This window comes from Lutjanus erythropterus, chromosome 3 (assembly GCF_056507025.1).
Source record: "Lutjanus erythropterus isolate fLutEry1 chromosome 3, fLutEry1.hap2, whole genome shotgun sequence".
NCBI lineage: Eukaryota > Metazoa > Chordata > Actinopteri > Lutjaniformes > Lutjanidae > Lutjanus > Lutjanus erythropterus.
The window spans coordinates 22,374,452-22,394,468 of record NC_139319.1 but is presented as its reverse complement, the minus strand read 5'-3'; the positions used below and the strand labels follow the sequence as shown (position 1 = coordinate 22,394,468).

Below are 20,017 nucleotides of genomic sequence, written 5' to 3'. Positions count from 1 at the left end.
AGATGAAGATAGACCAAGAACGAGTAGACAGCATTCAAAAGAATCTCTGACTCAAGTAGACTCTGAGTTTTTTGCTTCCCAGGCCACTTCAGACATTCTTCAAAGTCAAGATGAACTTGAATTAATTATATCATTTAATGACTCAAGGGGTGTGACAGAAGAAATGTCAACGCAGAGTACCCAAAATCAAATTCCACATTTATGGGAGGCAACTTCTGTTGAGGCCACGCAGAATGAAGATTTCTCTTCTCAGTCTCTTTCTGATTTGACTCTGGAGACAGTTACATCTGAAAGACATCTTAGCGTTGAAGAACTGATGCAGTACCCCTCCTCAGGGAACTTGGATATATCATCAGATGAGGATAGGCCAAGGACAAGTGGACAGTATTCAGAGGAATCTCTGACCCCAGTGGACTCTGAGTGGTTTGTCTCTCAGCCTACTTCAGTTAAACGCAAGGAAGAGATGACCTCATCAACCTCTGATGAGGAGTACAGCATCCCACCTGGGTATGCAGAGCCTTGGTCTACCACAACCATCCATACCCCGCCTCCAGAATACACAAAAGTTGTGCGTAGTTATGCAGACAGCCCAACCCCTGTATACTCTGACCCAGAACCTTACTTTGACTGCAAACAGGCTGCATCAGATTTCTCTGAGACTGAGCTTGATGAACCTGATACAAATACTAAGACAAGTAAAGATCAGCCCCATGATAATCTCAGCCATTCTGGGGTGCTTGAGAAGGTGAATCGGAGAGTCCTCTTGTCTTCTGGAAGTGAAGATTATGAGGATGCTCCTTTTGTCCACGAGCCTCTTCATAACATATGTGAAGAGAATGAAGAACTATTACACTATTCCGATGGATCAGATGAAGAATTCAGCTTGTGTGAGGCTTCACAACCGCCTCCTGTCTCTGAAATTGGAGCATATGATGATACTGATAAATTTCTAATAAGGGTAAGATGAGATTTAGTAAACCAACCCTAACCCGCAAGCTTTTCCCAGAGCTGAGCTTAACCAAATACTATATTTGCTTCAGAAAGGAATGACTGCTAACCCTCTGGCCACATGGATGGAATCTAAAACTCCTTGTAACCCTTATTTGGTTTTGATTTCAGAGTTAACCAGTCCTGACTCAGCATGTCACTTTGCTGCCTCTAACCAGCTATATCACTCACAGTAATAACATAAGCTACATGTTGTTTTCATCAGCAGTAAGCACATTAATTCCTGTATAAGCATGGTATGTTTTGCAAACATTTTTCCAAGTTACAGACTGCCATGTTGTACTTTCCGATGTATGGTATGAAAATGTAAAATACTCAAAATCAGTGGAAAGTGCACCATATCACTCTGCTTTTTGCCTGCTTTGCTGCAAACATAGCATTCATACACTGTATTGTTATTCATTAAATCTTGATGGATTTGTTGTTGCTTGGTCAGGAGATCACTGCAGAGCTTGGATCAATGTCAGAAAGTTCGGATGATGAATTTTTGACCACCAGAATAGTTCGAAGGAGAGTTGTCATTCAGGTATCCGACTTAGCATATGTGAAGCATGGAGGGTGTGATTTCTAGAGTGCAACTTTAACCAGGCTAGGCCTTCACTGTCAAGTTTACAGTCTAACAACCTTAACTTTCCTCAAAATGGGTAAAAAAAATTTGAGCTTGAAGATTAATTTATAAAAGTTTATTTAAAAAAAAACCCTGCAACTTTGCATAGATGGCTGAACCTCGTGGTGGTGTTTAATGCTGCTGTGAGCACTCCTTTGTTGATTTATTTGTCTACCTATACTCTAATCTTTTTCGCTGAGAATGCAAGTTTGTTTCCTGTATCCCAGATCCCTTATTCTCTTACTGAATTACTGCCTAAAATGCAATTTTTGTGTCCTGTCTCTCTCTAACATGTGTTTGTGTTTTATTTTTGAAGTGGAGAATTAAACACGTAAGTGTTTCACTGATCCAAGTTAGCGTTTGTGATTATTTTTTTGCCTGTTTCCCACATAGGCTGATGAAATGCCTGACCTCCCTACTCCGTCAGTCACGGAAGAGAAGTACACGGATGAAAACGGACACATTGTCGTTAAAAAGGTAAAGCCAGCTTCTATATAAGCTTTCATGGACACATCACATGGTAATATTAAAGAAATGACAACAGGCAGTAAAGCTCAGCAAAACACATTTATGATTGTGCACCAGTTCCAAAGGCTCTTTGTTGCACTGTTGCTCCATTTCATTCAGAGACAGAAAACATTAGTTTCAGGAATGTTTGCACCAAAAAACTTTGTTAGTTCTTTTTTTCCTGTAAACAAATGCTTCACAACATAATGCCCTTTGCACATGATCTTCCTCAGGTTACCCGTAAAATTATTCGCAAGTGTGTTTCTGTCGATGGTGCGGAGCATGAACAGGTGTCACTAGAAGGAGCTCCCCAGGGGTCCATCAGTATGGCAGAGGGAGATGGATATTCTAAAGTGGTGAAACGGACTGTCCTGAAGAGTGAGGGAGACCACACAGAGGTGTGTTTACTGAAAATTATGTGTGTTCATTATTAGTACTCACAATCTCTTTTTAACAGAAAATGCATGATACAGCTACATTTACACTGGTCGTGATATATAAAGTGCAGTTAAATAACAAACTAATACATTTCTCCTCTTAACAACAGGTAACATTTGCTGAATCTGGAGGTTTTTCAGCATCAAGGCAGGAGACAGGTGAAGCTTGTAAGGTCAGTCGCGTAGAAAGGACAACAGTGGTGGAGGGTCAAAGGACAATGACACACCAGGGTGATCCGTCTCTGGCTTCAGATCTCCCCTCAGCCCAAGACGACTTCAAACAGGTTTGTTAATGACCTTACCAGAGCTGCCATTATTTCATAACCCTTACACAACTGCTTGTAATATATATGCCTACTTGGTACTGTATACAGTATGTAATTGGACCTTTATTTTATTTTTTTTTAATTATACAGTAGCTTAACTATAGTCCTTGTATAAAAAATGATTTCACATACATGTGAAGAGGAACCAGTTTTCCGTTTTTTGTTTTCATAATTAAATTTTTCCAAATTAAATGAAGACTATTTTCTCCTTTTCATACCACCAGGCACTAGGATATATTAGTGGTTTTAGCAGAACAGAGCTCCCTCATGTGGTAGAGAGGGAGACTGTCAAAGAAGATGGAACTGTGGTCAGGAGGTGTGTGAGTGCTGGGGTGCACTAGTGTGTGTGTTTGTGTGTGTGCAACTACTACTATTTTGTGAGTGTTATTTCTTACAATGATAGCCATGATTTAGGTTTACTAGTTTTACTAATACAGACTAATGTTTGCCAATGTTGCTCATCTTTATCCACTTAGTCAAATAGCATAATGTATTTTTTTGTTGTTTATTAATCAATCAAATATAAACACACAGTGAATCCAATTAGATGAACGTTGAATGTTCAAAATTTTGACATTTTACAAATCTAACATCTGCTCTACAATGTTGGAAAGAATGTATAGCAAATGTAAGGAAAATTAAGTACCGTACTTAAGTGTAATTTTGACATACTTGTATTTTCCTTGAGTATTTCCATTGTATGCTACTTTATACTCTGAATCCACTGCATTTCAGAGATACTTATTGTACTTTTTTCTCCACAACATTTATTTTTATTTTAATATTTTAACGCTAGTTACAAGTTACTTTTTAGTAAGTGGAAACACATAAATGCAAATTCTTCTGTGCTGGTTTTTCCTTGACATTGTCACCTGTCTTTAGCTGTATGTATGTAATTGCAATAAGTGTGCCAACGTACCGAGTCTGGAATTGGTCATTAACCCGTTAAATGTGTTTTAAACACAAGCTGTGCACGTGATCATAATTGAACGCTGATTTACAAAGCATGATACAATTTGTGGATGTTTTGTTTTTCTCTCGAAACATATCATCAAGTATAGTAACAGAGCCTCAGGCATGTTTTTTTGAGGTTGCTGACCTGTCCTCTGTCCTCACTCCATCTCTAGGGCCCACATGCGTAAAGGTCGCACCCTCAGACGAACAGTGGTGAAGGGAGCTGGGCAGCGCAAACAGGTCCTTCTAGAGAAAGTGGACAACCCCAGAAAAGGGTCAAAACGAAGTGATCTCCAGCAGCATCTCCACCAGCTCTTTCACCGCTACTATGAAGAAGAAATGGAGGACAATGATGAGGACGAAGAGGAGGAGGAAGAGTAGAAGAATGTGTGACACTCTCCCCAACTCCCAGGCTCTGCCCGCGCTAAAGCCCCCCCCCGTAATCCTATGCATTAGCCACATGCAATCCCAGTGTGCACCACGGCACCTCAAAGCTACCACAGTCTTCCCATTTAAGTCCTGGAAGATGTTCACGATTTGGAGTTTTCTTCCCTGGCTTGTATATTGTATTCATGATTTTCTTTTCATGTTCTGATGTTGTTTTGCCTTTTTGTGACCAAAGAAAGCCTTCTGTTGTTTTCCTGATCCATTTTACTTTCCATGTCAGTATTGTCTTTGATATTTTTGTCTTGATGCTGTGGTAGAGCAACAAAAAAAAAAAGAAAAGAAAAAAAGAAAATTGAGGAATACGATTCACATCAACTAACACACAAACCTCCTGAAGGTAAAGAACACTTTACCTGCAAACAACTACTGGTACTACTCTTTGAGTAGGTGCTTGGACTGAAAGACAATATCTCACACTGCACTGCCTCTCACACAGAGTTTCTCAGATAGTCCATACGTTTAAAAAAAAACAAAAAAAAAACTGTCTCACTCACTGTACTAGCCTCTCTGCTCTTTTGATTCAGGTGATCAAGATGTCACACAGAGAAAACCCAACTGTATCGACACTGAATTTAACTGCTGCTGCTGCTGTGTTTTGTGTAGGCTATGTGTAACCTGTCTTTGGGAATTATATATTATCTATAATCTAGACATTACTGACATCAGTAGCCTAGGAATTAATAATCACTCATGTGAAGTAGAGCAGGCATGACTAATCAACATCTGTCATTATGATCCTAGCTTTGACTGCTTTGTAGTTCTATGGATTGCCCTTCTGCCTCTCTTTTCCCTTCTGTGTGCATCTTTCTTTCTATGTTATTAGGTTTAATTCTATTCATTTTTTGGCATTTTCCTCTTAAATTGTTGATCTTGACTCATACTGTATGAATGGTGAATGAATGAGTGAGGTTATCTTGAAGGTACTCAATGTTTGAGTGTGTCCATGCATGTGTTGAGTTAAATACTACATTGTCAGCTCGTTTGAAGAGGGTATTGTCAGAATTATTTTAAGCTGATTTCAAACTCTGTCTTATTTTAGAGTTTTTGGATTTAGTTTACTAGAAAGTATATATAATTTATGTAATCTTTGTTTGAATGTCAGTGTGAAGTTTTTATTTATTAAGAAGTCCCTCAAAACTTGGTGAATAAGATCATCACAGCTGTTTTAGTCTGATATGACATTCGTGGTGAGGTGATGGTATTTCTGCTTTACTTAATGTTTTAACTTTTTTTTTTTTTGAACTAGAAAGAGCTGGACCAGGTGTTGGCAGTTCTGTGGTGTGTGTTTGTGACTGAATGAGTCCGTGAGTGTGTGCCACTTTCTGTCAGCAAAGAAAAAGATTTATTTTACACAATCAGCATTTGCACTCCTGAATGTCAGGAGGGAACACCTCCATGCTTTTTTCTGCACAGGATATGAGAGGAACAATATATCTTAGCCACAGTCTCATTCTGGTGGGACAGATGATAAATACAAGTTAACATCACACCAGACACACGCGTAATGAGGCAGGTTGAGAGCTTAAAATACGCCATTATTCACAGCTCTGAGCATCGCTACTGTATGTATCTACAACATGTAATGTATTTATTTCACTATCACTGTTTACTTTGTGATTTAGAAAAATGTAAAATGCAAACTAGTGGAAGTTCACTGTGACAGGTATGCTTTTAATTTGAAGAATCAGCATCCCTTTTCTGTGATGATGACAGTTATATACATATACAATGCATATATAAATATCTATAAGGGCATGTATTACTGTATCAAAATTCAAAAAGACAAAAAATGGCTGCAGTGTGTCTATGGCTGATAGAGAATAAAAGTCTACAAATGTATCGTCTTGTATCTTGAATTTGTTGTGAATTTATTGAAACAGTTGTTTCTCACTTGCTAACCCAGTACAATATAATACCATCTGTGCTTCAGGATACAGTGTGTACTAAACAAAACTAATAATATATTTAAACTAGGGCAGGTCTCAATCCGGTGCTGCCTCCTGCTGGGCCTTAGAGGTACTGCAATTATGGAGAAACGTCAGTGGCAGATACTTAACATCAGAAAGACATTTGATATAGAAATATGACAGACTTATTAGAATTGAATAATTATTGTTACATTATGGAGTCTTACAATTATCTAACAATAAAGGACTCAATATATTATAATGTGATGTAAGTCCAATCTAGCAGACAGAACTATTCCTTAAGGCTAAATGTACCACATTTATTAAGAGGAAGAAATGTCACTGTATATGAACTGGACAGCAGCCATGTCAAAGCGCATGTCCATTCATACACAGGCTGGAGTAGAATGGCCCGTTTTAAAGGAGCTGTAATCATGGCAGTAATCTTCTCTGTAGGTTTTGCACCCTACAGCCAACCTGCCTTTAAATAAATAGTAATAATAATGTTCAAATGTATTCACTTTTTCAAAAACTCCATGCAAACCAGATTTGTTACCTGTTGCATTACAAGATCCAACTCTTTGTTTTTTGTGCATTCCAAAGAATATCAATGGGCTGTTTTGAGGAGATATCTCATGTTTTCTTTATTTGAATTAATGTCTTTTTATTGAGCACCCAAGGGAATATTAGTCAAAGTGGTACTGGTTTATTCGTTTTAAGAATAGTGTTTATCTGTTTTTGCGAATAAACTCCTCAAATATATATACAGGGACATGCGTTATTGAAAATACAAACTTACCATTTTAGTTTGAGGGAGTAAAACTGACCTTTTAACTGTCCAAATGCAGGTTTAAAGTGATTTAATACTACTTTAGAGGACCAGTGTGTAGGATTTAGTGGTATCTAGCTGTGAACTTAGAGATTGCAACACCTTGTCTCATTCCTCTGTTCCAAGTGTGTAGAAAAACCTGTGGTGGCTGTGAAAATATGATATCTAGAGCCAGTGTTTAGTTTGTCCATTCTAGGCTACAGTAGGAACATGGACCTGCACACCTCCCTCTAGATATACTTGGCTCCTTCTGAGGTTACAAAAACACAATAATTCTTATTTTTATGTGATTGTGCACTAATGAAAACAAACTTGTGAATATTATATTATTTATCACATGTTCTGCCAATAGATCAAATAAATGAATCTTACACACTGGGCCTTTAAGTGGTTTAAAGTTTCATTTGCATTGATAACACTTATAAATTCCTTTCGGATTAATATACCATTCCTATATATCCAATCAAAGCAGATCACAAAGAAATATTTGAAAACAATTAATTTCAAGTCTAACACATACCTCCCATCTTTCACTATAAAGCAATAATAATCAATCAGCAGCACAAAACAAGTTAAAACTCAGTAATTATCACACCTTTTAGCTGATTTATTTATTTCTTAAACATGTTAAGCCATCCATTGCCAAGCTGGCAATAGGTACACACCATATAAGGAGTGGTGCATTGCATTGACATCATACGTTTCGTTAAAAGAAATGTTTATCATATTTTCCCCTTAAAAAAGAAGAGACCGACCAATTGAAAAGAGCAAACAGTAAGGATGACGAAGACACTGGCATTGTCCTGCAGTGGTGAGAAGACCACCGGCTGGTAGAAGCACTGATCATCAAGGAAGACATCCCAACGTTTATTACAGTCCAACTCTGATTTGACTCCTTCACTGCTGTCTTACCATCCTCTTGTCTGACTGCAACGATCTTAAATCCAATGCTTTTATGACGCTTCCAGATTTATAAACCCAACTGTCAGGTTAACTCTTGACCTGACCGAAGGTAAAGACTATAGTGCCTTTGCTCCATCTTCATCATCTACACCTTCTCTGTGCAATTGGCAAAGTAACACACTGGAAATGACAAGAATAAAATGACAACAGAAATCCTACATACAGTCATACAATACAAGTACAAACATTATGAAAAATGAGCTTGTTTTCTTCTCATTTTTATACAAAATGTAAGGGGTGCTTCGGCAACCAGGAGTTTATATTTTTCCTCCTCTTAGATATGAGGTTTTGATATTTACGCTGGATGTTATAACCATAACTGCGTTATTGTTTTTACAACAGTTCCATGATACTGGAGGACATTAGAAACATTTGGGACAGGACTGATGCACAACATTAACAAATGCAAACAAACAAGTCAGTGATTCACAAATCAAACAGAAGATATTATAGTTTCATATGATCTTACTTACAATACCCCCCCATGCACTACACAATAGTCTTGAATTTTCATATATTACATATATGCTACATTCTCTTATTTCTTATTTCACTGATATAAAGGCAAACATATCTCAATGCAAAGTGTAAGCTGCTCTGCTTTTCTCTTTACATTTAAATTAGTATTATAGGTTGAAATTGGACAATTCAAACAGTATGACTTAGCTCATAGCAAACATAAATGTAGCTCATAAACTTGATTTTACGTAAACTCTTAATTCCTCTGATAGCAAGAATAGCAATTTCAATGTTTGTTTTTGTTTTTATCAACAATCACAATGTATATACATCACCAGAACTAAAGCAAGCTCAAATTTTAACATTCTGATCTTCCAAATGTTTTTGTATTGCACACACATAAATACACATAAAAATACAGAACTAATTTTTGGGAGAGGTTACAGTAGTAGATTTTTAAACATCTCTATTTTATATTTAAAATGCATACCAAAACATCTTAGAAAACAAACAAAAAAAAATGTCGTCAATATGCTTGTCCAAATACTGTGTGCAGCCACCCGGTGGTGGTCTCGAATGATGTCCATTAATAAAATGCCATAACAGTAAAATGTATTAATACTTGTGTCCTGTGCGATGTCATGTCCATATAGAAGGGTCAAAGGTCAGAGAGCAGTCATGGGTTGGCTAGTTGACTGCCCTACTAGGATTGCTGATGGGATTTTTTTTTTTTCTTTTTTCACTTTTTTGACCACATGTTGATAATCCATTAACTGCAAAAAGGAGAGAAATAATATAAATGTGAATTAATACTGAAAATATTTAAAAATCAGACCAGTAGACATTTTTTCACATTTTTTTTCATTAGGATGTGTAAGAGCAGGAAAAGCCCAGGTGTGATTAATACCGGAGAATAATAATAGGTCATGGCAATATACTGGAATAACTTACTGGGAATAGCCCTTTTACACACCTCTGGTCCACCCATACAGGTGTTTTCAGTTACTTTGCCTAATAAGACTTTGTCTGTGTGTGTAGGTGTGTACAGACCATGCTTCATTAACATCTTGTGCACTTTCCTGTTACTTTTGTTGCACCTGTTTAAGGTGGGACAACTACAAAAACACCTTCATGATTCATATTTGTTAACTTTCAGGTTTGATGACCTCAAGTGATTCTCAGCATAACGTTCCCAAACATTTACCAGGGCAGATGTTAAGACCTGCTTGTGTGTGCAGGTAAATGGAAAAGAGCCATCACGAATGTGAGAGGTTACACCAGTTCTTCTCCTGCTTTTATGAGTTGAAGTGTCTGTCATAAAAAATGCTCACTGATCTTAAATACCCCGCCTTTGCAACTGACTGTTTGCTCCATTCCTCAACCAAACAGCAACATACATTTTTCACAGCAGCTGTATCAATATGAGACAGTAGGGTTAACATAGGTGTTACCAATGAGCCAACATGCATGATAGCCACACCCTGACTCTGTTTGACCTGAATGGAACCTTAATTAGTCTCATTGTGTTTACCTCACCATTTCACGTCAAATTGGCTGCTGTGAAAAAAAGGTCTATTGTTCAATCATTTCATTACTGTCCAATAATTATCAACTGGCACTGGCACTAGGTACAGGTACTGTCAAGCTTTGGATTTGGATGTTGAAACGGTTTGCTTGCTCTGTATCTCATGAGTTTGGGTGGTACTGTCTATTTTTCTTTTAGCCTTTCTAAAGCAAAAAAAACATTGTATCACGTACAAAGCTCTGAAGTGTATATTCAACACCCATTCACAGGTTCTCATTTTTAAAAAAGTGAGCTGGAAACACTAAAGAGTCAGCACAAGACTGAGCTTTTTTTTTTTTTTTTAAGCCAACTGAAGTCTGTTGTCATTCTAGCCAACAAAATCTATGGTCCACTTGAAATGAATAGCTTTTTGAAACGACTGTGAATTTTGCGTGGTAAATCTGCAGCCTTTCACATAAACTGCATTAGAATGGAAAGCTTTACCACTGTAACTACAGAAATTAGTCACTAACCAAATTTATTTCAGGTTAGTTTACTTTACTGTAAACACCAAGGTGAAAAGCAGGTATCCTGTCTTCTCTGATGGAAGGTTTCATGTCTGCTATTCACAGACAGATGAAACTGGGTGTGGTTAAACGTGTGCTCGTTTGCACCTACAGTCAACAGAGATGTCACAGTTGCCACACCTAGATCATACAACATCCCTGTATCAAGCTGAAAAATTAAACCATAGACCTATAAACATAGATGTTTATGTTAGGAAAAAAAAGTTTTCCTCTCATTTAATCCACATAGATCAAAAACTCTTGAATATAAAAATGTAGTGCTGTTTATCCAGAAAGCAGCTCCCCCATTTACTTCTGTTTGTTTACAGGTCAATCTTGCCAGTGGCGGTGACACTGATGTACAATATCTATGAGTTAAACCACTGGGGTTCAGAAAAACAAGATCTTCAGCTGCTGTTTAGTTTCTCTTTAATCGGGGTTTCTGCTGTGTGTTTCTTACTGTCTCTTACTGGGAGGGGATGCTGGGCGAGCCAGAGCGGTGGAAGTGGATGTTCTGCCACTTGCCGTCACGGCGGTGCCACACACGGGTCTCCTCAGACTGCATGGTGCGGGGCATGCCACCGCCATCCATGTACTGGGTGAGTCGAATATAGGCAATACACGCTGCATTTTCGCCAATTAGATGCACATGTGGGTTCAAGAGGATGGTGTGCACTGGCTTGTTCCCTTTGGACAGGGCTGGAAAGGAGACAAAATGGCTGATTACAGAGAACAAATATCACTTACATACTTAAATACATATGGATATCATTTCCACACTGGGCTCGTTGCGGACAGTTTGGGAAAACACTGCACAACTGTTCAAACACAAAGTACTAATGCTACCTTGCAAGGAATTCTAATAAAAACGAGGGGAACTAAAAGTCTCCATATGTTGACGTTGGACAGTGGACAAGCACAAGCCTGCCAAATGATTGAGGTTTCTAGGACATATCTGGTTTATCTGACCTATTTTTACTCAGACTGAGGACATTCTGCCATTTATAGCAGACATTATTCGTTAGTGATTTTTTGCTCCAAGGTTAGTCCATAATCACAGCCAGGACCTTGTAGTGTACCAGCAAACACGAACTGTAAACTGAAAGGACTAAATATTGATATAGAACATGCCCACCAATGGATTTATTTTCAAAATACTGATATCAGTACAAATGTTTTAATTCTATATTGTTTGACTGGATTAATTTGAAGCATTGGCTCAAATGCCTCATACCTCAATACCTCATCTGCCCAAATTAGCTGCTGCTTTTTGGCTCGTTATGCTGCAAGCAGTCTGGGGATTATAGAACATGACTCCATGTGAATTTCAACAGAAAGTCTTTCAACACTTAGTGTCTCACAAATCTGTTATTTATCACATCAAAATTCTTAAGAAATCCAAGGGAGGTGCACTTTCTTATTGCTGCGCATGTTAAAAAAAAACTGCTTTATGCGTGTCTTCTTGTCCACACAAAAGGTTCAGTGCTGTCCACAATCAACCAGAAACTGTGTTACAGCACAGTGAATGTATAAAAGGAGATTCTAAACCCTAAGATGCATAAGCAGTCAAAATGAGGTTGTGGGTTATTTTTATTGCAATTTCTTTGTAGAGAAAACATGTCTTACTTAAAAGTTAATAGGTTTAAGTTCATGAAGACAATAGAGTGGAAGCGCTGTCGGTTCTTTCTATTGGTCACATACAGATGGTCTTTGGATATTTCAGGTATTTTGTGCTTATTCTTCAGATGAAGGGCTCATTGCATAGGTGAAACAGTCTCAGCAATAAATCAAAAACCCAACCCAGTAATTTTTAGTTCTTTTCCATTTTAATTCTATAAAAACCTTACTGTGTGCCTTGAAGTGTTTTTGAAGAAGACTTGCATTTTTTATTTTTACTGAGGCTGTTTCATCCATGCTATGAGCACTTCATCTGAAGAAGAGGTTTATGTTCTTCATTGTCAAAACTTATGTTGATTAGTGCAAATATGAAAGTAGTATTTTAAGTGATATTTAAATAATTTTGTTTTAGGCAGAACCAGTAGGATTTGTCCCTGCTGTCCGTAAACCCACCAGAAAGATTCCCATTCCCAGGACGTCAAATCCCAATGTTTTGGGTTGGTAAAGCGTCCTGAAACTTGATATTAAGGAGTCAAACCAATACGATGAATATGGAAATAACAGACCAAAAAGGAGAGCACAGAAAGGACGCTGGTTGGCTGGCTGGGGCAGGGCCTTTCTGTGCGGAGTTTGTATGTTCTCGTGTCTGTGTGGGTTCTCTTCAGGTTCTCCGGCTTCCTCCCACAGTCCAAAGACATGCATGCTAGGTTAATTGGTGACTCTAAATTGCCCGTAGGTGTGACTGTGAGTGTGAGTGGTTGTCTGTCTCTATGCGTCAGCCCTGCGATGAACTGGCGACTTGTCCAGGGTGAACCCCGCCTCTCGCCCAGTGTCAGCTGAGATAGACTCCAGCCCCCTGCAACCCTTCGGGAATAAGTGGTTACAGAAAATGGATGGATGGATGGATAGTATGCATGCTGACTTCTGTAAGTATACTTTGTTTTGCCTTTTTTAGTGTCCATGCTACATATTCAAAATATAGTTAGAATTGATGTATAATGTGTACTGTTCCATTTGGTTTCAATAGTTAGGAATGTTATCTGTTTTAGAGGACATTAAATCGAACAAACAAATTCTCCTTACTGGTAATCCAACAGTAAGTTTTCCCAGCAGTGCTTCAGAGCAAACAGCTCATGCATTAGATCATTATGCACGTCATGCCACAGTAAACAGGACTGTTTAGACAGAATTTTTCTCCCAAGCAGCTGCAAAAAAGTCAACAAAGACTTGATGTGACTGAACAGTAAACAACCCTAAATCTTCCCAGGGGCCAAATTTTCTCTTTTCAGTATCTAGTTTGGCTGTAGTGCCAGCTGGGCACTTGCACCTTTTGGAGCAACCCCAGATACACAGCCACTACATATTTCAACTGCAACAGAAGCACAAGCAAACATTTCATATTAGGACAAATTGCTTCTCAATTAATTAGCTATTTTATTCATCTATTTTGGGTAAAACTTCATGGGAATGGGTGTGTATAAGACTGTCATTACATTCTCATAACCATGTCTGGCTGGACTGGAGATCACGGCCAGACTGCGACAGAGGAGAGCGACAGTTGCTAGTTTTTTTTGCTGAGTTTGGCTCCTGGCATCCCAGGGCTGAGTCAGCAGGGGCAGCAGGCCCCATGGCTAACCAAGCTAACAAGCTAAGCAGTTGGCCTGCAACAAGTTCACTAGCTAACCACTGTCTGTACATCAGCTTACTGTTAGCTACACCACCTTGGTGTAGTATTGGGTCATCAAACTGCCCTTACAACATTTAATGACCTCTTTATGAAAAGTCCAAATAGTACCACTTTAGTTGAGGTCCAGGAACTTATAAAGGTCTAATGACAGCCAGTGTCAAACCTAAGCCTATATGACAGTGTGAAATGTGAAAACATATAGTTAAGCATCAACAAACAGAACATAAACCCAAACACTTTCTTTATTTCTTTCTGATTTGATATTGTTAAGTTGTCATAACAAAGACATGGCACTAAACCCTGTATCAGAAATTACATAACTGACTGACCCTCACCCTACTTTGTAAGATGTGACAGTTTCAGGCCACATACAGCTGCCGTGACGATGCTGCTAAAACTTGTTTTTGCCAGTGTCATGATTCATGCTTTTGAACTCACCATTCTCAAAATAAAAACGATGGAAGTCATGTCCTTCCACCAGGTTGCCCAGGGCCTCAGGCTCAAAGGAAGTTAGACCAGGATCACAAATCTTCCTGTTTGGACCAAAAAAAAGAGAAAACAGAATCAGCAAAGAAAGTAAGCAAATTATAAAAACCAGTTAGACCTTACTGAGAAAGAAACTTACGCGTAGGCCTCGAAGTCTCCGTTGTTGATAGACTCAATCAACTGCTCAGTGACTTTGATAATTTCCTGTTTGCGAGCTACAAGACAAGATCACAAAACATCATCAACCACACCAACTGATGTAAAAGCTGCAGGTGGTTACTGTATTTCAGGCAAATGTAGGTCTGAGTGCAGATAGAGGAAATCTCACATCAAATCAGCTTCAAATGGGTTCTAGTCTACGAATTAGCAGGATTTCAAAGTTATTAGAAATGGAAGGCGCTCACACAAAAAAATTTCACAAAATTTGGTGTTATTTCATATCTGAGCAACAAAACAACAAGAACAAGAAAGCCTCCCATGACTAATAGTGATATCAGGCAGGGAAAATGCAGGATGACACGATTCCTTTCACCCAACAAAGCTCAAAAATGAACAAAGACAAACCAATGTTCAGATGCAAGTATTTGCTACAAAAGCAGTTTTAACTAAGTAATGTTGACAGTTACCTTTATTGTTATTGGTGCAGGCTGGGGGATATTGAAAAAATTACTTAATTTGTGCAACAAAAAGACATGTTAAATAATAAAGAAATATATAAATCAGTACTTCAGCTCTGTGTGTGTGCACATGAGTGTGTATGTGAGACAGCTTTCCACTGTGTTAGTCAATGTTTGGGCAAGTCAGAACAGAAGGCAAATAGAAGAGTGAGAACAGTATCTGTATCTACAAGACATGAACATACAACAAGAGAGCATCTTCTTCATTTCAAATAGAGAAGAATAAATCGGACTGAGGGAAAAGATATTCAAGGGTAAAACACAGAGGCTTTATTTCACCGGAGAAGGGATAGTCAGTATAACAAGGAACAACCATAGACTAGCAAACACCCGCTCATCTAAGCCAAGGAAATGAGCTGAACATCAGGGGCACACGAATTGAGCCACAGTGATTACCAGTGATTTCTGGGTGACAGGAGGGGAACAGAACAGGGCAGTTCTCCCCCCTCTGTGAAAAGACTTACTCTGAACTGAGGAGGTGGGAGTCTGCCTTGAGTCAGACATCTGTGAGGATCGGCTCTTAGAGCTCAAGATACCGCTCACTAAGCTGCCAAGACGCAGGGCTGTCAGATTGGATAGATGGATGCGTGATTGGGTGTCAAGTGTGCATGTTGGGTCGGTGATGTTCAGAAGATCAGGGTTGTTTAAGGCATATATATGTATGTATGTACGAAGAGAGGACAGGATTGGAATAGTGGGGGAAAAAAGGATATTTTCAACAAAACACAAGAAAAAGAAGAAAAAAAATAGAAAGGAGACACTTTTAGTGAAACTGAAAACATGAAAATGTATGCAAAACAAAACTGAAGGAGCAAGCGGTGTTAACCAATTTCAGCATCAACCTCAGACTTAAGATGGGAGAAACTTAAGGATGCGAGGGAGGATAAGACAGAAAAAGAACAAGGCGGACTGCATCTTGCAAGAGCAGTTGACAGCCAAAAGGGGGGTTGACGATAGACAGTCGAAAACTCGCTGTGTATTTTAACTGTGTTGCAAAACAGATTGAAATAAAACAGACCAAGGAAGGATCAACATGATTGAAAATAATGAGCACCGATTGGTGTAACCTCAATGTGTGAAGTGTGAGGACTGTAAGAAGGTAAATCAAATGAAAAACACAGATTTTCCTACCTTTTACATCCTCATCCTCTATGGTGGTGTTGGCACTCTCAATGGACTCCTGATAAAGAATGACAACCTACAGTTGTTGTATATGTAATGCATGTATCGATAGTGATATAGTACAACTTATTAGGAATGCAGAAAAATATTGGCATGTCATTGGTATAGGCTGATAAAGGTTTAAAATAGAAATTACCAGATCAACCTAAAATGAATATTTCTGCCAATATGATAGGCTAATATTTATGCCTCTTTGCAGATATTGTGCAAGTATGTCTAGGTTGTGGAGGTTTTTGGTGTCCAAAGCAGATAACAAAGGCGGTATTGGCAATGATTGCTAAGCATTCGTCATGCGAGGAGAAGCCAATTCTCATTCCTTCAACACCTAAAATGTAATAACCCATCTTAAGAGCTGTTATCCCAATCACAACATCAGTTTTCTCAAGAACAAAGAGAAACAGACACCAGTGGGGAAAAAAAACTGTCAGCAGGTGTTTTCTTAATTTGCTCAGTGAACGTGTATATTTTGAAAAGCACTGTAATTTTTTGTCTGCTTCTGCCAGTAAGTAATCGTGATAAGAGTAGGCATAATATTATTTTATTTCCAGTAAACTTGATGTTCTTTGCAACTAAATCCCACCTCTGTTTTGCTATGTGTTCCAATAACAGTTGAGCAAGCTTGGTACCTTTAGGGTCACATCTTAAGTTAGTAAAATGCTAGCTAACTAGCTAGTTAATGATTGCTGTAGATCGGCTAGCCAGTTAGTTAGCGTTTTGCTAACATTAGCTAATTTAAGATATAAGTAGGCTACGCTGCTTTTACAATCGCCCTCTTTCAACCCATCTTCAAATTTTGATTTTCTTTTCAACATAAACAAGCTGGGCACATGGTGTATTTAAGTACAGAAAGTTGACTGAGTTACCAAGTTTGCTCAACTGTCATTGGAGCCATACATGTTATCATCCTAGACAGAACATTGCTGCTCAACCTTGCTCCCAATTTTTCCCGGTGGTCACTTGCAGTATTGCCTGTATGATTGGAGCAGAGAGCAAAAAGGAGTGGGACTTAGGAGGGTCAATTAGGTGGAAAAACATTCATGCTGAAATTGCTATAAGCATTGGCAATTGGCCAACATGGGGTGGAAAATATCACTATATATTTGATTTTTGCTAATATCTGATATTAGCAGATATTAGCAAAAATCAAATATTGCGCATCCATAAAGTCCATAAAATCACAGTGCCATATAAACTTTTAAATACTTGAAAATCCAATACAAATATTTTGCTATACTATGTATTTTCTATTGCAATGTAAGCAGAAACAAGGAGGGATGACATGCAACAAAGGTCCTCCGCCTAGGCTTAAATCAGGGATGTTGCTGTTGATTACATGGTTAGGGTCTTAAACCCCTGACGTTACCAGGATGCCCAGATGAACATCATTTATTAACAGTTTATTATGTAACACAGTTCAAGACAAGGGCTTTTGACAGTTGGTGGAAGGAATTATCAATTGTAATTACATAAGGAGAAAGGCTTGAAGTACAATTAATACAATAAATGCAACAAACAATGAAAATAGTGATTTTGTTCTAATACCTTATTTCCATCCACCGGGTTGTGGATCACTGTTGTCTGTGGTTCCTAAAGAGAGGAAATGACAAGAACTTGTGGGAAGAGACCAGTGGAGAAGCTCAGAAACTGTATGCTGACACAGAAAGTGTTAAATGGAAATGCGTTGGTGTGTATTTTCAGAGTTTCAAGGTCATAAAGGTGGTCTATCTGTCTGTCTGTCTGTCTATCTTTCTATCTAAATATATACACTTATCTATGAATCATAATGTATATGACATCAAGTAAAAAATAAACCCTGTGCCCACTTGTTTTTCTTTCTTCTTTTATCTCCTTTCCTGTATGCCACTGTTACTCAAGGTCTTATTCTGTGTCTACTTTCCTCTCATCAGCCCTCAGCAGAGTCTTGGTAATCAGATGTCTGGGCTTTTGTGGAATCGATCCTGATGACCAGCTCAGTCCTTCTAATCACTCACCCCGATTACAGTAGATTATAACATCAGCAGCCTGCATCTGTGTGTGTATGTGTGTGTGTGTGTGTGTGCATGATGATGGAGAGAGAAAGGAGGATAGAGAGAAAGAGAGAAAGAGAGAGATGCCATGTGCCTGTGTTCATGCGTAATCATCCTGACAGCAAATGGGGGGACAGAAAGCCTTTGACATCATGCAGAGCAGCAGTCATGTGGCCTGACGTAGACAGCCAGTCAGCAGACACCATGCCCGAGCCAATGAGTGATGGCCAAATCGCTTGAGAATGTAGCATTATAATGAGCTCAAACAGCCAACACATTCTCACACTCCAGCCATGCACAGACAAACTAAATAACACACACTTGCTACTTGTAAAGAGCTCTACTGCTATCAATTGCAAAATTTGTGACACTAAAAGCACATTTCATGACATGAGAGGAGACATGCTTGCACGGTGTACATGTGTAAAGAGGAAGGAGAGAGGAGGGGTTCTTGCAGAGGAAAAGAGGGCAAGGGGAGGGGGAGGTTGAGGTAGAGGTTGACCCTAACTCCAGATGTAAAGCTACTCTTATCATGTGTGTAAAGGCTTATTGTTTCAGCCCAACAGTAGCGATATACAGATCCAGCAAAGCTCTGTATGCCCCATGCATGCTCCGCTAATTCAGATAAATGGAAGAAAACATCAATCTGAATTTGTTTAAGTGTATCTTTCATGGTTAACTCTGTCAAAATATGCTGGAGCTGGGACATGCTGCGCAGCCACAACAGCTTTTACACACTATTTCATTCAGGGATAGCCCATGTTTTCACCCATTATATATTTTGTATTCATTAAATCTTATCAACCAAGGCTAAGATTAAACAATAAAATAATCTGACCCCATGTGAAAGGGTGAACCTGTACCTCCTCCACAGTGGGGCGTGAGGTGGGGAGGTGTAGAGGTTTTGTGGATGAAGGTGCGGGTGTGGGTGAGGTTGTGTGTGTATACCAGCGCAGGGGCAGGGCCAGTGTCTTTAGGACTTGTCACTGTGTTGGCTTTGTTGTTGACCTGCAGGGGGCAGTGTAGAGGGGACATGACACACATACACACTTTTCAGACACACACTCATACACACACACAAACACACACACACACACACACACACACACTACAATCCATTCCAACAAGATGATCCCAACTCATGTGTCCCAAAGATCTGATGTTAGTGTTACTTTGTTACCAGCCAAGAAGTCTTACAGTTTCAGTGGGTAACTTTTTTAAAAATAAGTATTTGTACTGTTTGCAGAAACTGTCAATGTATCCTGACAACAGCACATGAGACAGTTAATGTCAAAAAATCAGGTTCCTCTAACTCCTCCTAGTGCTCCTAATGCCATCTGCAAGAATCTATTGGCTCTGAACAAAAACAACTAATGGAACCGGGAAGAATCTCTAATGCAGGTGGCTTAGACCAAACTTCTGACCCAAAATGTTCTTGTTTGACAGCCTGGTAAAGAAAAGCAACAATCAGCTATCTTTCTCCAGAATCACATCTTCAACTTTAATGAAATTTCTATTTGCACTCGGATGAGAATAGGCACATGGCAGCTATTTGGCTATTCACATCCCTCCAACCGAGTTTATGTATAAAGGCCAACAAAGTTATTTGGCAAAGAACGCTCCAGTGGGTGAATGGGTTAAACACAGGACTCTCCCACAGGAGAGCAAACCTCAAGTCCTGACCTGGGTAACCTGGAAGTCAGTGACAACATTTTGTTGACTTATATTTTTTTATTATTTTCAAACATTTACAAAAGAGGCTCTTAAACACAACATGGGGGAGACCAGAAAATAGCAGTCTAAGTTTATTTTTGATGACCCACCCAC

The 20,017-nt window shown here is 38.8% G+C and overlaps 2 protein-coding genes across 20 annotated transcripts in view; one reads left to right on the top strand and one right to left on the bottom strand.

The window, feature by feature from the left end:
• The window catches only part of ank2a (ankyrin 2a, neuronal), a 106,606-nt gene extending 100,481 nt beyond the window's left edge, over positions 1–6,125 (top strand). For 5 of the 6 annotated variants that reach the window (XM_084715441.1, XM_084715438.1, XM_084715439.1 and 2 more), the window contains 5 exons: positions 2,009–2,092; positions 2,356–2,520; positions 2,670–2,843; positions 3,110–3,201; positions 4,013–6,125. In XM_084715441.1, the coding sequence (XP_084571567.1) occupies positions 2,009–2,092; positions 2,356–2,520; positions 2,670–2,843; positions 3,110–3,201; positions 4,013–4,220 (723 nt within the window). In that variant the 3' untranslated portion in view covers positions 4,221–6,125. The remainder of the gene's footprint in view (positions 1–2,008; positions 2,093–2,355; positions 2,521–2,669; positions 2,844–3,109; positions 3,202–4,012) is intronic. The other variant, XM_084715443.1, reaches the window with a different exon arrangement.
• A 1,483-nt stretch (positions 6,126–7,608) lies between these two features.
• Positions 7,609–20,017, bottom strand: part of camk2d2 (calcium/calmodulin-dependent protein kinase (CaM kinase) II delta 2) — a 60,212-nt gene continuing 47,803 nt past the window's right edge. For 2 of the 14 annotated variants that reach the window (XM_084715422.1, XM_084715425.1), the window contains exons 14-22: positions 19,139–19,198; positions 17,706–17,750; positions 16,113–16,161; positions 15,446–15,544; positions 14,931–14,951; positions 14,444–14,519; positions 14,257–14,351; positions 10,985–11,213; positions 7,609–9,217 (exon numbers count right to left, since the gene is read on the bottom strand). In XM_084715422.1, coding sequence (XP_084571548.1) covers positions 9,214–9,217; positions 10,985–11,213; positions 14,257–14,351; positions 14,444–14,519; positions 14,931–14,951; positions 15,446–15,544; positions 16,113–16,161; positions 17,706–17,750; positions 19,139–19,198 — 678 coding nt within the window. In that variant the 3' untranslated portion in view covers positions 7,609–9,213. Of the gene's footprint in view, positions 9,218–10,974; positions 11,214–14,256; positions 14,352–14,443; positions 14,520–14,930; positions 14,952–15,445; positions 15,545–16,112; positions 16,162–17,705; positions 17,751–19,138; positions 19,199–20,017 lie in introns of all 14 variants that reach the window. The other 12 variants (XM_084715427.1, XM_084715428.1, XM_084715431.1 and 9 more) reach the window with 9 other exon arrangements.